Source organism: Ranitomeya imitator, chromosome 1, assembly GCF_032444005.1.
Source record: "Ranitomeya imitator isolate aRanImi1 chromosome 1, aRanImi1.pri, whole genome shotgun sequence".
Taxonomy (NCBI): domain Eukaryota; kingdom Metazoa; phylum Chordata; class Amphibia; order Anura; family Dendrobatidae; genus Ranitomeya; species Ranitomeya imitator.
The window spans coordinates 695,709,815-695,726,344 of NC_091282.1; the positions used below are offsets into that span (position 1 = coordinate 695,709,815).

General features: G+C 47.2%; 1 protein-coding gene across 3 annotated transcripts in view; it reads right to left on the reverse strand.

Annotated features, from left to right (window-relative positions):
- TMEM62 (transmembrane protein 62) overlaps window positions 1-16,530 on the reverse strand; it is a 134,654-nt gene that overhangs the window by 88,857 nt on the left and 29,267 nt on the right. For 2 of the 3 annotated variants that reach the window (XM_069730834.1, XM_069730841.1), the window contains exons 4-5: window positions 9,936-9,981; window positions 8,986-9,127 (exon numbers count right to left, since the gene is read on the reverse strand). In XM_069730834.1, coding sequence (XP_069586935.1) covers window positions 8,986-9,127; window positions 9,936-9,981 — 188 coding nt within the window. The remainder of the gene's footprint in view (window positions 1-8,985; window positions 9,128-9,935; window positions 9,982-16,530) is intronic. The other variant, XM_069730849.1, reaches the window with a different exon arrangement.

The window sequence follows — 16,530 nt, forward strand, 5'->3', positions numbered from 1 at the left end:
TGCAGGAGGAGAGCAGAGCGCAGCGCTGGAGGACAGACAGCGGTAGGTAAGTATCTAGTGTTTGTTTTTTTTTACTTGTAGCATGGTAACCAGGGTAAACATCGGGTTACTAAGCGCGGCCCTGCGCTTAGTTACCCGATGTTTACCCTGGTTACCAGTGAAGACATCGCTGAATCGGTGTCACACACGCCGATTCAGCGATGTCTACGGGGAGTCCAGCGACCAAATAAAGTTCTGGACTTTCTTCCCCGACCAGCGACAGCACAGCAGGGGCCTGATCGTTGGTCGCTGTCACACAGAACCATTTCATTAACGATATCGTTGCTACGTCACAAATAGCAACGATATTGTTAACAATATCGTTATGTGTGAAGGTACCTTAAGACCATTCCTGGTGCCCTGGAAGGGTACAAACAAAGCATTATCCTTCTTCCAAGGATTAGTGACAGATACATACTCTAGCAGGCATCTCCTAACGTCTAAAGTATGGAGCTTTTCTTTCTGGTTAGTAGGATTTGGGAGGAAAGAAGAAAGAACTATCACCTGTGACCTGCGGAAACTGTAGGCTACCTTGGGCAAGTAAGCTGGATCTGGCTAAGCACCACCCTGTCATGCAGGAACTGTGTATATAGAGGAAGTCCAGAAAGAGACTGGATATCACTCACCTTACGCACCGATGTTAATGCGAACAAGACGGCTACCTTAAGGGACAGCACTTTCACCAAAGCTGAGATAATGTGCTCAAACAGGGACTAGTCATGGCTGTGAGAACCAAGTTCAAGTCCCACGGCATAATTCTTTCTTCATGAATGGGCCTAGATCCGCCCGACGCTTTAATAAATCTGGCCTCCCAGTAATAACCAGCTATGTCACAGCTAAATAAGGCCCCCAGGGCTGACACTTGCAACTTAAAATAGCTTGTGGAGAGACCCATTTCCAAACCTTTTTGAAGGAACTCCAGAAAATGACCTATTGGCGCCCCCTCCCGGCTCTAAATTCTGAGGTATCTAGAAATTTCTTCCAGGTCCTGGTGTAGATCCTGGTTGTAATTACCTTCCAACTCTTTAGGAGAGTGGCTATTATATTGGGGGAGAATCCTTTATCCCTCAGTAACGACTAGGGATCACGAGACCTGGATACGTACTGAGGAACCTTATGATTCATCCGAGACGCCATCAGGTCAACATCAGGTATGCGCATTTCTGCTATATCTGGATGAAAACGGCGGGGCTGAGTGACAACTTGTCCGATCAAAGACCCTGACGGCTCAGAAAATAGGCTGCCCAATTTTCCACCCTCGGAATGTGCACAGATGATATGGCGTGAACGTAACGTTCCGCCCATCGCAGATTCCTGGTTACCTGTACCATAACCTGTTTGCTGCAAATCCCGTCTTGATGGTTTATAAAAGCAATGGCAGTGGCGCTCTCCGACTATATGCGGACAGGTTGGCCTGCGAGGAGGGTCTGCCAGCGGCGAAGGGCAAAGAAAATTGCCCTGAACTCCAGGAGATTGATGAGGAGAGCAGCTTCTTGGGCTTTCAGCAACCCTGCGCTGATGAAGAAAGACCGCTCCACAACCGTGGAGGCTTGCGTCGATGGTGATGAGCTGCCACCATAGAAGAAGGAAGGACTTCCCTCGTAGGAGTGATGCTGATAGCGTCCACCAGGTAAGGACTGCCTCACCTTGAGAGGCAGAAGCACAGGTCGGTCCAGAGAGACAGTCATTTTGTTCCAAGCCGACAAGAGGGCCGGCTGAAGAGGACAGGTATGGAACTGGGCCAAGGGCACGGCTTCCATGGCGGCAATCATCTACCCAAAACTCTCATGCAGGGGGAGAAGAGAAGGATGTTTTAGAGTGTGGAACCCTTGGGAGACGGATAACAACTTCACCTTTGGAAAGGAGACACGGACTTGTGCCGTGTCAAACCTCATGCCAAGAAACACCAGATGCTGAGTTGGGGTCATGGAAGACTTCTCTTTGTCGACAAGCCAGCCGAGGCAGGCCAGTGTCCAGTGTGATCTGAAAACTCTGGTCGCAGTTTCGGCGGGACGGCTCCTTGATCAGAAGATCGTCCAAGTAAGGAATTATGAAAATCCCTTGGAGCGAAGGATGGCCATGACTTTCGAGAATACTCTGGTGGCGGAGGCCAGGCCAAAGGGAAGAGCCGTGAACTGACAATGATCCTCCTGGATCGCAAACCGTAAGAATCTCTGATGCTGAACACAAACAGGAATGTGAAGATAAGCATCCTGACCGTCTACAGAACAAAGAAATTCTCCCGGTTCCATGGAGGCGATTACAGAATGTAGGGACTCCATCCTAAAAAGATGGATCCAAATGTGACGGTTCAATCGCTTGAGGTCCAAAATCGGACGGAGCATCTTTCTTCGGGACTATGAAAAGATTGGAGTAGAACCCTGAAAACCGTTTCTTCCTGGGAACAGGTACAATTACTCCTGTGCGTGCTAGGGAAGAGATGGCCTGAAGAACCGCTGGGGCCCGAGACGGATGTTTCGGCGAGCAAAACAGGAAGAAACGTCTTCCTGGGGGGAGAGGAAAAGTTGATTTTGTAAGGGAACGTGACTATCTCTCTGACACAGGTATCGTCGACCACCAACAACCATACTTCCCGGAAGAGAAGAAAGCCGGCCTCCCACCCTAGATAAATTCTGTCACGCCGAGGAGAACCTGTTGGGGCAGGACCTTGAAGACTGTGTGGAAGTCCCTGAAGCATAGAAGGGCCGAAAGGAAGGAAATTGAAGTGACCTCTACTTATACTTTAGACTGGGACTGGGGAAGTGAGGTGTTTTTAGCCGCCGTAGCATTGGAAATTATTTGATCCAGTTTGAACCCAAATAGTCTAGAACCTTGGAAGGCAAGGCCAGTGAGGGACTTGTTTGACTGTGGATCTGCATTCCACGCTTTCAAACAGAGAATGCGGCGTATAGCAACGATGTTGCTGGTAGCCCTGGCGGAACCAGCCGCATCTGAGGAAGCGGTCAAAAGATATTTGCCGGCATGGACAATCTGACCTGACAAATTATTATTATTTATTATTATAGCGCCATTTATTCCATGGCGCTTTACATGTGAGGAGGGGTATACATAATAAAAACAAAAGAAAAAGAAAATTAGGCCTGCACCTATTACCAAGTCAGGAATGGTGCACAAAGGTATAGAGGGTAAGTGCCAATCATAACGCAAATCATACAAAGGAAAAAGCACCAATAAATACCGGATATGAAAACAGCAAAGTTTATTAAGTATATAAAGAAGTAAAAACACAAATAAGCAAAAAGGGATGTGACATGGTAAGCCAGAAACAGGTGGCACTAAAAACAGAGACAGGTACACTCAGGTATATATAAGAGAATGCAATAGGCTTTGCTCAGGACTAATTAAACCAATACTTGTGCAGAGATATGCACAAAATAGACACAAGAGGCTGTATACCACCTATGAGAAAAGAGCAAAGGAGGAAGTCCAATAGAGGATCAAGTAGTAGTGGTAACTTACCCGAGTGAACACTGGAGCTCTGAGGTGCCACCGTCCCCAACGCGCGTTTCGGCGCTTTAGCCTTCTTCCGGCTTGTAAAAACAAGTACAATAATCTTAAACAATACAAGTCACAACTGGTACAGGAGGAGAGAGGACCCTGCCCGCGAGCACTCACAATCTACAAGGGATGGGTGAGAGTACAGTAGGCGAGGATAGAGCTGGTCATGCAGCGGTTTGGTAGATCGGTGGTTACTGCAGGTTGTAGGCTTGTCGGACGAGGTTGGTCTTCAGGTTCTTTTTGACAAATCTGCCATCTCATCCGGAGAAGCTGCCGCTAGAATACCCTGACGAAGCATTCTTCTTGTCCAGGCAGACCAGGACTTTACCATCCAGGTGGAGGCAAAAATGGGACAGAGGGAGGCGAGAGCTGCTTCAAAGGCTGACTTAGCCAAGGATTCAATCTGTCTATCTGTAGAATCCTTAGCAGATTCACCGTCCAGTAGAGACAAAACTGTCCTGGAAGACAAGAGAAACCGGCGGATCCACATTAGGAGATTCTGCACATTTATAAATGAGGTCTGGGCTAAAGGGATAGAGAATGTCTAGCTGCTTCCTTCCTGGGAAGCACTTTTCAAGGTGTTACCAATGTTTAGACATAAACACTACACATTTTCTTTGATTAGGGAAATTCCAGGAAGGAAATTTTACCCGTTTGAAGGAAACTGAGTGCTCCTGAGCAGTTACCCCGTCCTCCTTTAGGTTCAGAACTTGGGCAATTGCCAAGATAAGGCTTTTGACCATATCCTGCATCATTGAGTTCTGGTCCATATCAGACTCAGACTGGGAATCCACATCCAACCCAAAAGCCACCTCTGAGGAGGGGGCATAGGGTGAGGAATGCATCCAGGAGGACGCAGAGGGATCCGGAGAACTAGAGGGAGGGCTGGAAAGAGCCCGCTTCCTTTGCTTTGTACCGACCCTGTGAAGGTCTCGGTAAGGTGCGTGCGAATCACCGTGAGAGGCTTCGGAAAATTGGTGGCAGTAGACAAATGTGGAAGTCGCTCCAGGACCTGGACCAGGGAATGTGAAACTTTTGTCAGGTCTGAGACCGACTGACGTGGCAACAGCCCACTTCGGAGGGATGGGAGTGCTCTCATCCCGGGTGTTGGAGGGCTCCTGTTGGGCAGACATGGTGGAGGGGCTGCAGGACAGGCAGAAAGGGGAGGGCTGGCCAGAACAGCACTTCCTTTTGCTTAGGGCACAGGCGTAATGAATTACAGTGGGCTTAGAGGGCCAAGAAGAAGCCTCTCTAGGGTTGGGGTCTACTTGGGGTCAGATAGGATTGGTGAAGAATATACAACTGTATTAACTTGTTATTAGCAGCAGGTGACACCATCGTATGTGCTTCTAGGATATCGCTCCACTGATCATTGGTGATAGAGGGGATTAGGTGTCGCCACTTACTCTCCACAGCGAGCTGAGTGGATGCGATTTTAGAGTTTAACAAAAAGGTATAAAGGGAGAATATCACACCTCTGGGTCCTTGGGTCGATAGTATCAATATCCGTGGGTATTTAGATATTCTCATTCTAGGAAACAGGGACTGATACATTATAGCGTGTCTTAATTTTGCAAATATCTATAAAAATCTCTGTGGGGAATTGCGAACCTAATATAGATTTGTTCGAACGATAATAAAATTTCATTTTGAAAAAACTGACTAAGTGTTGTTATTCCATTTTGACTCCAGAGAACCGGATCCTGCAAATCCTGAAGGTGCTGGAACTTGGGATTATCCCATATCTGAATTTCCCAAATTTGATCAGTAAATTTCAAAATGCGTTTACTTTCTGGCCAAACCTGTATTGCAAAGTTATGCGCAAATAACAAACCTTGGGGTGGTCTGTATGAACCCTCCAATATTGCCCACGGAGTATTTCCACCAAAAAAATGCACGAGGTGGGCTTCTGCATTAAGTTCACCCTGAGTTACCCAATGTTTTAAGTAGCGCAGCTGACCAGCCAGATAATATAAGTCAGCAACCGCATATCCACCCTGGTTTTTGGACCTCTGCAGGGATCCAATACTTAATTTAGGTGTTGACGGATCCCATATAAATGCTGCCATCATACTATGCATTTTTTTTTTTTTTAATTTTAGGGACCCTGAATGATGCATACATCCATGGTTACCTGTGTCCCTCAATGAAGCGATAAAGAAAGAAAACCAATAAAATAATTCCTTAAATTATACAGGTAAAAAAAAAAAAAAGTTCCCTCGCTTTTACAAGCAACTGAGCACTCTTCTGCGCAACTGCCAGAGGCAGCACAGAAGAAGCGCAGGAGCACTGAGGCTAGCAGGATCCAGCCAGCTTCAGAGCGTCGTGAGCAAGCTCGAAAGCATTGAGCAAGAAAAGGCCTGCGCTCCTTACCTAGGTAACCGGCCACTCTGCAGAGGAGGCTGGTCACCTGGGCAATAAAGAGTAAACAACAGAATTAAAGTCTTTTATTAAAGGGAACCTGTCACCAGTTTTGTGAAATAGCAGCTAAAAATATCACCTTATTCAACATTTGCTCTGTATTCTCTAAATCCTTGTATACTCCCAAAAACCTTTTTTAATTTCTCCGGTGCTGTATGGTAATATTCTCAATCTGGTCCGATGGGCGTGGTTTCGGTCTCCGTCCTCCTGACATGGATAACGATCCACTTCGCTATTCGACATATTGCGCCTGCTCAGAAATATCGCATTTTGCGCCAGCATGCGCTGACAACCACAGTTCCAGTACATGAGCCGGGAAGTATGCGTGCCAGCGTTTGCCACTTCTGCTTTTAAGCTTTGCCCACAGTTGGGAAAAGTATTCTGCGCAGGCGCAAAACGCAATATTTCTGAGCAGGCGAGAGATGTTTTTAACAGCGATGTGGATGACGCAAGAGGTGTTATCCATGAAGTAGGACGACGAGCAACAGCTGATGGGAGGGATGGAAAGGCCCGAAACCACATCAATAAGACTGGACTGAGAAGATACCATACAGTGTGGGAGAAATTAAAAAAGGTTTTCAGGAGTATACAAGGGGAGTCAGGGGGTTCTATAAGGATTTAGGGAATGCAGCTCAGACGCTGAATAAGGTGATATTTTTAGCTGCTATGTCACAAAACTGGTAACAGATTCCCTTTAAGAGGTAAATTGCAACAAGAATGTTGCAATTTTAACCAATTAAAGGGAATCTGTCAGCAGGTTTTTGCTACCACATCTGAGAGCAGCATGATGTAGGGGCAGAGACCCTGATTCCAATGATGTATCACTTGGCTGCTTGCCGGAGATTCTATAAAATTACTGTTTCCTCTACTGCAGATCTAGCAGTTCTCAAGAATCTGTGTGTAACCCCGGCCACATCACATACTGGCAGCTTCTTGGGTGGAATCAATGGTGGCGCCTAAACAGTGGAAACTCCCAAATCCTAACTGCAACCCTAACCCCAACACACCCTAAAACTAATCCTTGCCCTAAACATAACCTTAACCACAAACCTAACCCTAACACCCGGAACCCTAATCACAGCCCTAACCCTCACTTTAGCCCAGCTCTATCCCTAATGGAAAAATGGAAATATATATTTTATTATTTTTCCCTAACTAAGGGGATGATAAAGAGGGGTTTTATTTACTTTTTTTTTTTATTATTTCTATCACAGTGATCAAAATGAACCAATAGGAAAAATTGTTGCCAGGTGACAGCTGGCAGATCTCGGTGGGCGCACTGCACATGCGCTCGCCATTTTTTCCCGGAAGAAGTCGCTGGCGGCCCAGGGGACTTCATGGATAAATTCATGGATATCAGAGGTTCCCGGTTTGTGTGTGTGTGTGTGTGTGTGTGTGTGTGTGTGTGTGTGTGTGTGTGTGGGGGGGGGAAATCGGGGGACCCTATTTCTCTCTCCTCTGATGTGCGATCACATAGAAAAATTAAATGGAAAATCCGACTTTTTTATTCTTTTGCGGTTTTATATTGTTAAGAACGGCGATTGCAACACCGAGGTCGGTAAAAACCGACCCGAATCATGTTCTGTGGAGTCTCAGCTACCCCTGGTAGCCAAGACCCCGGAGAAATTCTGACTCTGGGGGGCGCTGTACACTTCACCTCAGAGCCATTAAAAAGCGGTGCTGTAGTTTAAGTACCCTTAACTGCCGCCGTTAAAGGGCGCATCGCTAAGGGGTTAAAAACAAAAATTCACATTCTACAAAAAAAACAAAAAAAAACAGTCATCATCACTGTAATGCCTAGAAAGAAAACATTTCCTTTTGGAGCTTCTAGCCGTGCAATCATTATTATTGCTCATGGGATAAACATGGATCATATCTCTCGTAATCCTCTTTATTACAATCAAGCCCAATCTATATCTCACTGATTTCCTCAACGAGAGCCCTGGTTCATCCATCCAGGCAGCCCAAAGCTGTTCAAATTTATTACTATTGCCTCTTTTTTTTGGTACACACCTTTTTCCAAACTTATAAACCAGTTTATTTTGTAGAGATATTCCTTTTTTGTTGGGCTCTCAGTATCCAACCAGTGCTGCGCTATTAGTTTACTTGCTTAATACAGCATTCGAGCTATAGCTATTTTGCCCGGCTAAGTTGTCTGTAGATCTTCCACATACCCCAGCACACAAACTATGGGCGTAGTTTCCAATACCACCAATAAAGTGAAACACTCGTTTCAGTTTAAGACATGACCATATCATATGAAGTAGAGTAGCCGGCTCGAGCCCACACCTAGGACAGCATGCGTCTACTCTGGCCCCAATCTTACACAAAACTCCGATGTTCTACACACCTTATGTAATAAAGTTGAGAAAGTCTATGCACTACAAGGGTTGAGGTACCCTTTCCAATATCTCTATCCGTTGACCTTCTCTTGGGCCGATCTCTGCCTCCCACCTCTTTTTACTCTGAATTGGGTGTTTGCTTAGCACTAATGTTAATAAAGATCAATATAGTCGCGATATTATCCCAGATTAACTATTTGATCTACTAAGGGTACCATCACACTAAGCGACGCTGCAGCGATACCGACAACGATGTCGATCGCTGCAGCATCGCTGTTTGGTCGCTGGAGAGCTGTCACACAGACAGCTCTCCAGCGACCAACGATCCCGAGGTCCCCGGTAACCAGGGTAAACATCAGGTTACTAAGCGCAGGGCCTATAGGAATCTGGTTGTAGGGGATCCTTATCTTGTTAAGGTATCACTACTATAATGGATTCCTGCATGGATATAGGTAATGAATGATTTAATGGCTTCCTGAAACTTATTTCAAAGTTTAGGTAACAGTATACCCCCATATTTTTTTATACAATTCAATGGGGATCCCATCATAGCATAGGGATTTATTATTTGCCATGTCTGCCACTGCCCCCTCCAACGTGATAGGACGATCTTGGACAAGCCAATCCTCATCGGAGATCTTAGGGAGAATATTTACTTTCCTACCTGATTAACTATCCCGAAGAAGTTGTAAGGCCTCTTGGGTCCTGGGGTTAGGGTTGCATCAACACAAATAAACGAATAATTTCCAAAAGGGGTTTGATGAACGTAGTGGAAGGAGCCTTCTTTCTGCCACCCTGAATATTTCCTGTAAATGAAGAAAAAGAATTTACGTGTGTAGAAGTTAGGGTGATTGAACTTTTTCTTAATTTTTGAAACTGCTTTTATAAAAGCATTTGTGATTGATAATGGCATTTAAGGGGGTTAAAAATCCGCAATCAACATCAGATCCGATCACCGCTGTTAGCTGGCAGGGGAATCGTATAACTTAAATGTCACTGTCAGTGATTGACAGAGGCATTCAAGGGGTTTAATATCTGCGACAGACTCTGGATCTGATCACTGCCGTTAGCTGGTAGGTGTCGGCTGTGTAACACAGCTGACAGTAACACCCGGCAAGCGCTGTACATGTACAGCAGATGTTAGGAATGGGTCAAATGGGCTATATCAGACTAAAAAAAAATAATAAAAACATGGCAGCTTTCTTCCAGTACCAGTAATTTTAGCAGACCATATCTGATATTGCAGCTCAGGACCATTCTAATGGAAAGAGTAAAGCAACAATGTCAGACACGGCCCAAGGGTGAGAATTTTCTGTTTCTGGAAGACATCAGTTGTTTAAGTCTATTATAGGACTTAAAAGGGTTGTCCACAACTAAAAAAAAATTATAATATATTACATACAGTACCTTCTCACATTTTAGCACTGATGGTCTACAATAACCAATTACTAGGAGTTACTGCCAGAGCGTCAGCGCTGGACCTGCGAGGGATTGAACAGGTTCCAAGCATCTGAAGTATCTCCATGCCATCATTAGAACCTTCTTAGCATATACTTCTAAGCACTGGCGATTTCCACATACCCCATACCCCAATAAGAACGTCATGTTCTCTACCTGTAGTAGTTATTGCTGCTGCTCAGGTCTGCAATGTTAAATGAATCTACAAAGCACAAAAATACACAAATTATGGCAAAACAAACAAGAAAAAGTGATAATTTCTACTACGATGCTTATCTATATGCTCTACAGACCAGCAGAATGGTGGGCTCTAGAGTTGGGGTGCACAACAGCGGAGCAGCAGCAGAGTAGGAGCAGATACAGGCAAGTAGAAATGGTGCCCTGCGTGGACGTTGCTGGATGACTCATGGCTCCAGAAAAATCCACATAAAAATACTTCAAATATTCTATGAATAAGCTTCGTATAAAAGTTTTACTTTACTGAAAAGTCTTCAAAATACTGTAGAAAAACTCAGAGCTGTGTGCACTTAAGGAACTTTTCCCATTAAAATCAGTCGGAAACTTGTTCAAAGAGAATTTTACACTTTTTCATGAGGATTTAGGAGCAGAATTTATTTCTAAATCTAAGTAAAAAACCCTCACCATTAGAGCGCTGATTTTTGGAGGCAAGAGTCCTGTAAGAAGAATTTGCACCTATCAGACATTTATGGTATATACTTTTGATAAGCCACAAATGTTATGGAAGGTAATACCGCTTTATTTTTTAGTGCGGCCCCTGCATTGGTTTAGTATTATAATGTGGCCCTTGGAGCAAAAAAGGCTGTGCACCCCTGATCTAGAGGGAGGGTAGAGCTTTCATTTGGAAGAAATCAAGGGGTCATTGGATACATCACGTGCCGATTACCCAACTTTTCCTGCTTCTCTATGGTCTGTTATACCGCATACAGCATAACAGAGGCAGGCGCTTCGTTTTTAGGAAGGCAAGTTATTGGACAATGGAAGCTGCAATAAATGCTGGTGAGGAAAATAGGGATTTTTGTGTACTCACCGTAAAATTCTTTTCTCCGAGCCACTCATTGTGGGACACAGGACCGTGGGAGTATGCTGCTGCCACTAGGAGGCTGACACCTACAAAAAAGGGTTAGCTCCTCCTCTGCAGTATACACCGCCCACTGGCTCTGGATAATACCAGTTCAGTAACAAAGCAGTAGGAGATTAACAAAAATTAACCGTAGGTACAACATGTCAGAGACTAAAAACACTCATCATAGGCAACAGGCCAAAAAAGGGTGGGTGCTGTGTCCCCCAATGAGTAGCTCGGAGAAAAGGATTTTACGGTGAGTACACAAAAATCCCTATTTCTCCATCGCCACATTGGTGGACACAGGACCGTGGGACGTCCCAAAGCAGTCCCTGGGTGGGAAACAACAACCCAACAGTGTAAACTTATGGCACCTGCTGTCTACAGGTGCGCTACCGTCGCTGCCTGCAGAATACGCCTACCCAAGCTTGCATCTGCAGATGCCAGAGTATGGACATTGTAATGCTTTGAGAAAGTGTGCAGGCTAGACCAGGTCACAGCTTTGCAAACTTGCTCTGCAGACGCTTGATTCCGAATGGCCCAGGAAGCACCCACCGACCGAGTGGAGTGTGCCCTGAGACCCGCTGGGATAGGCTTGCCTCTGACGCGATAAGCCTCTTGAATAGTTGACCGAATCCATCCTGCGAATGTCGACTTAGAAGCGGCCAGTCCCTTCCGGTGTCCTGCCGGGAGCACGAACAGAGCTTCCGTCTGACGAAAAGGTGCAGTCCTAGACACGTACTTCCTGAGAGCCCTGACAAGAACCAGGGAGTGAAGGGAAATCTCCACGTGGTGCATCGGAGCAGGACAAAACAACGGAAGTACGATATCCTCGTTAACGTGGTAGGAAGACACCACTTTGGGAAGGAAGGTGGGGGACGGGCTGAGAACCACCTTGTCTCGGTGAAATGTAAGGAACGGTGTTCGGCAGGAAAGAGCGGCCAACTCCGACACTCGTCTGATCGAAGTAATAGCGACAAGAAAAGCCACCTTCCAAGAAAGAAGAGATATAGAGATGTCCTGCAACGGTTCAAAGGGAGATTCCTGCAGGACACCTAGGACCAGATTGAGGTCCCAAGCCTCTAAAGGTGCTCTATAGGGAGGCACCACGTGGGAGACTCCCTGAAAAAACGTTCTGACCTGGGGTTTGGAAGCAATTTTCTGTTGAAAAAGGACTGACAAGGCCGAGACCTGCCCGTTAAGGGAACTCGCGAAAGCCCCAAGTCCAGACCGGATTGGAGAAAATCCAGGATGGTAGGCATGTTGAAAACTAACAGAGGGCGACCTCTGCTTCTGCACCATTCAATGAAAGTCTTTCAGGTCCGATGATAGATGAGCGATGACAGCGGCTTTCGGGCATTGATCAAAGTGGAAACTACTTCGCGGGAGAAACCTGCTTGAGTCAGAACCCAGGATTCAATGGCCAAGCTGTCAAACACAGGGCCCCTGAGTTCTGCTGGTAGATCGGGCCCTGGGAAAGTAGGTCCGGACGATCTGGTAGACGCCAAGGAACGTCTGCGGTGAGTTGGACCAGCTCTGCATACCACACCCGGCGAGGCCAATCCGGAGCGATGAGAATCACCGGCACACCCTCCGCCCTGATCTTCCTGATGACTCTGGGAAGCAGGGGCAGGGGAGGAAACAGATAAGGAAGGCAAAACTGACCCCAAGGAAGGACCAGCATGTCCACCCCGATTGCTCTCGGGTCCCGAGACCGGGCTACAAACTGAGGTACCTTGGCATTGAACCAGGAAGCCATCAAGTCTACATCCGGAGTACCCCAACGAAGGCAGATTTGTTGGAATATGTCCTGATGGAAAGGCCACTCTCCTGAGGCGAGACCTTGCCAGCTGAGGAAGTCCGCGGCCCAATTTTCCACCCCTGGAATGTGAACGGTCGATATGACAGAGTGGTTGTTTTCAGCCCAGCGAAGGATGTGCTCTACCTCGCGCATTGCAGCTCTGCTGCGGTTGCCCCCCTGATGATTTATATAGGCCACAGCCGTGGTATTGTCCGACTGGACAAGGATGGGGCGGCCTGCTAGGAGACGATGGAACCGCTTTAGGAACAGCCAAATCGCACGTATCTCCAGGATATTGATTGGAAAGCGAGACTCGTAACGAGTCCAGGTTCCCTGCGCAGTGTGATGGTGAAAGACGGCTCCCCAGCCGAGGAGGATGGCATCGGTAGTGACTAACAGCCAGTGGACTGGGAGGAAGGACCTCCATTGGAGAAGAGAGGATCGGAGCATCCACCATTGGAGTGTCTGCTTGACCCGAGGGGAGAGAGGGCACAGTCGGTCGAGGGAAAACGGACAACCGTCCCATGCGTCCAGCAGAGCGTGCTGGAGGTTGGGTAGCAGTGTTGAACCAAATTGGAGTGCTTTATGGATGTGCGATTCCCAGGGATCCAGTGGTTTGTATACTTGGGTATGTGGAGGAGTTGTCGGCCGATGAAACTGCCAAAATGGCAATAGCTAGATTGCTCTTCGTTGCAAGGAAAGTGATTGCGAGATACTGGATTAGGGAGGAACCTCCAACCAGACGAGAATTTACCGCACAGGTGAATCATATTGTCCAGCTCGAAAAAAGCATTTATACCAAGAGGAATAGGATGGGGTTTTTTCAAAAGCTATGGCAGCCATGGCTAAATGGGAATGATTAAGAGGTTGTGGTAAATAATGTTAATAATACAATTTGTCTGTAATAAAAATGATCTTCTTGGGGAGGAGGGGGGAAAGTTGGGGTTGGTTATCTGAAGGAGGGAGGGGGGAGAAGGGGTATATTTTCTTGTTAAAATGAAAAACACAAATGCACTTTGTTGTATGAATAGATAACATTTATTATGTTCAATAAAAATTTATCTGATAAAAAAAAAAAAAGAGCGTGCTGGAGGGGACGGAGGTGTAGTTGCGCAAATGGAATCGCCTCCATTGCGGCCACCATCTTCCCGAGGATCCTCATGCCGAAACGGATGGAACAGGGAGACGGCTGGAGAAGCTTCCAGACCTCCTGTTGAAGAGCCAGAACCTTGTCCCGAGGAAGGAGCACCAACCCTAGGGAGGTGTCCTGGGTCATGCCCAGGAAGGAGATCCGTTGAGCTGGAACAGGAGATGACTTTTTTAAGCCCAGCCGAGAAAGAGTATCCAAGGAAATGCGGACGCACTCCTCGCAGGCTTGTAAAGATGGGCCTTTGACCAGTAAGTCGTCTAGGTAGGGAAGCACGACTAGACCCCAAAAATGTAGAATGGCCATGACCGCCGCCATGACCTTTGTGAAAACTCTGGGGGCGGTGGCGAGGCCGAAAGGCAAGGCCGTGAACTGAAAATGTTCCCCTCTGATGGTGAAGCGAAGAAACCTTTGGTGAGGTGGGAAGATTGGGATGTGGAGGTACGCATCCGAGATGTCGATGGAGGCTAAGAATTCGCCTTGCTCCATTGAGGCAATGACGGAATGGAGGGATTCCATCCTGAAATGACGGACTTTGACATATCTGTTCAAGAGCTTTAGGTCCAGGATGGGCCTGACTGTTCCATCCTTTTTGGGGACCATAAACAGATTTGAATAAAAACCGTGGCACATTTCGTCCCCTGGGACAGGGACAATGACCCCGTCTCGGTGGAGTGACTCCATGGCCTGGGAAAAAGCCAGAGCACGCAATCACGCTTCGGAAGAGCGGAAGGCGAAAAACCGGGTTGGAGTGGGGGAGGAAAAATCGATTTTGTAGCCGGAGGACACCAGATCCCTGACCCACTTGTCGTGAACGACTGCGAGCCAGGTACGACGAAACAAGAGAAAGCTACCGCCTGCTTTGCTGGTGTCGTCCGGACGAGGTTGCGAGTCATTTAGAAGAAGATGGTTGGGGTCTGGATCCCCTGGACTTAGACTGCGCGGAGCGGCCCCTCCAGGAATGGTTGGGCCTGTACAAGGCCTGTGGGCTTTTGTCTCTGCCGCCACGGCGCCCCGAACCAGAACTGGCCGAGGAGTGCCATGCGTAATTCCCACGAAGGAACCGAAAACGAGCCTGCGGTTGTCGACGGAACGGTTGTCTGAATCTCTGCTGGGGAAGGGAAGTACTTTTCCCTCCTGTAGCGTCTGAAATCAGCTTGTCCAGCTTTTCACCAAATAAGCGGCCACTGAGATATGGAAGGGATGTGAGGGACTTTTTAGAGGTGGATTCTGCTCGCCAGTTTCTTAAGCATAATGCTCTCCTAATCGCCACAGCATTTGAAGCCCTAAGTGCAGAGCAATTGGCTTCGTCTAAGGAAGTGTTTACTAAGTAATCGCCAGCCAAGGAAATTTGATTTGCTAGCTCCGCTATGTCAAAGGGAAGATCACTGTTCTGAAAGGCCTTATGCAGAGAGTCTGCCCAAAAAGTGATGGCTTTGACTACCCAGGTAGTAGCGAAGGAGGGAAAGAGTGCTGAGCCAGAAGCCTCAAACACTGAACGGGCGAGACTGTCAACTAGGCGATCTGTGGGATCTTTGATAGAAGATCCGTCTGGCACGGATAGAAGGGTTTTAGAGGACAAACGTGAAACAGGAGGATCCACAGGAGGAGATTCTGTCCATTGTTTGCGGAGATCAGGAGAAAAAGGATATTTGGACTCCAGAGATCTCTGACCTGCAAAGCGTTTGTCCGGACGTTCCCTATGTCGCTGGACTATGTCCTGGAACTCCGGGTGATTGGCAAACACCCTATGAGGGCGCTTGGTCCTTTTGAAGGACACCGAATTATCCGTATAGGAGGTCGCAGGCTCCTCATCAACCTGAAGTGACTGGTTGACGGCCTCAATAAGACTATCTATAGTACTCTGATAACCTGGCGACTCCAGATCAAGAGGCCCATCAGACTCAGGTTCAGAGTCCTGGTCGGAACAGGTGCCGCGGCAGTGGGAAGCAGAGCTAACGGACGCCGAGGCACCAGAGGGCCCGAGGGACGAGCTATGGACGCGCTTCCTAGATGGCCGCTTGTGCCTAGAATGAGAGTGGCCCCTGCAGGCTGAAGATTCTGCAGCCGTAGGGGAAGTTTCCTGAATAGGCGGATTAGTGGTCCTGATCCTGGAGGGACTCGATAGCTTTAGTCTAAGAAGCCATAGATTGCGAAAGTGACAAAACCCACTCAGGGGGACTGGTCACCGCGGGCTCGTTTGAGATGGGGAGCTCCTGAGCGCAAAGCGCGCCGCGGCAAATTTTAGGCCACGCCTCTGACCACACCCATTCACTAGTCACACCCATATCCACGTCTCAACCACACCCATTTAGCACTGCTGATCACACTGTTCATAAAGAATAATTATAAACAAAAAAATATGGCCACAGTGCTCCATACTGTATAATGGCCACACATGATGCTCAATACTGTATAATGGCCACACATGATGCTTCATACTGTATAATGGCCGCACATGATGCTCCATACTGTATAATGGCCACACAGTGCTCCATACTGTATAATGACTGCACATGATGCTCCATACTGTATAATGGCCACACATGATGCTCAATACTGTATAATGGCCACACATGATGCTCAATACTGTATAATGGCCACACATGATGCTCCATACTGTATAATGGCCACACATGATGCTCCATACTGTATAATGGCCCCACATGATGCGCAATATTGTATAATGGCCCCACATGATGCTCCATACTGTATAATGGCC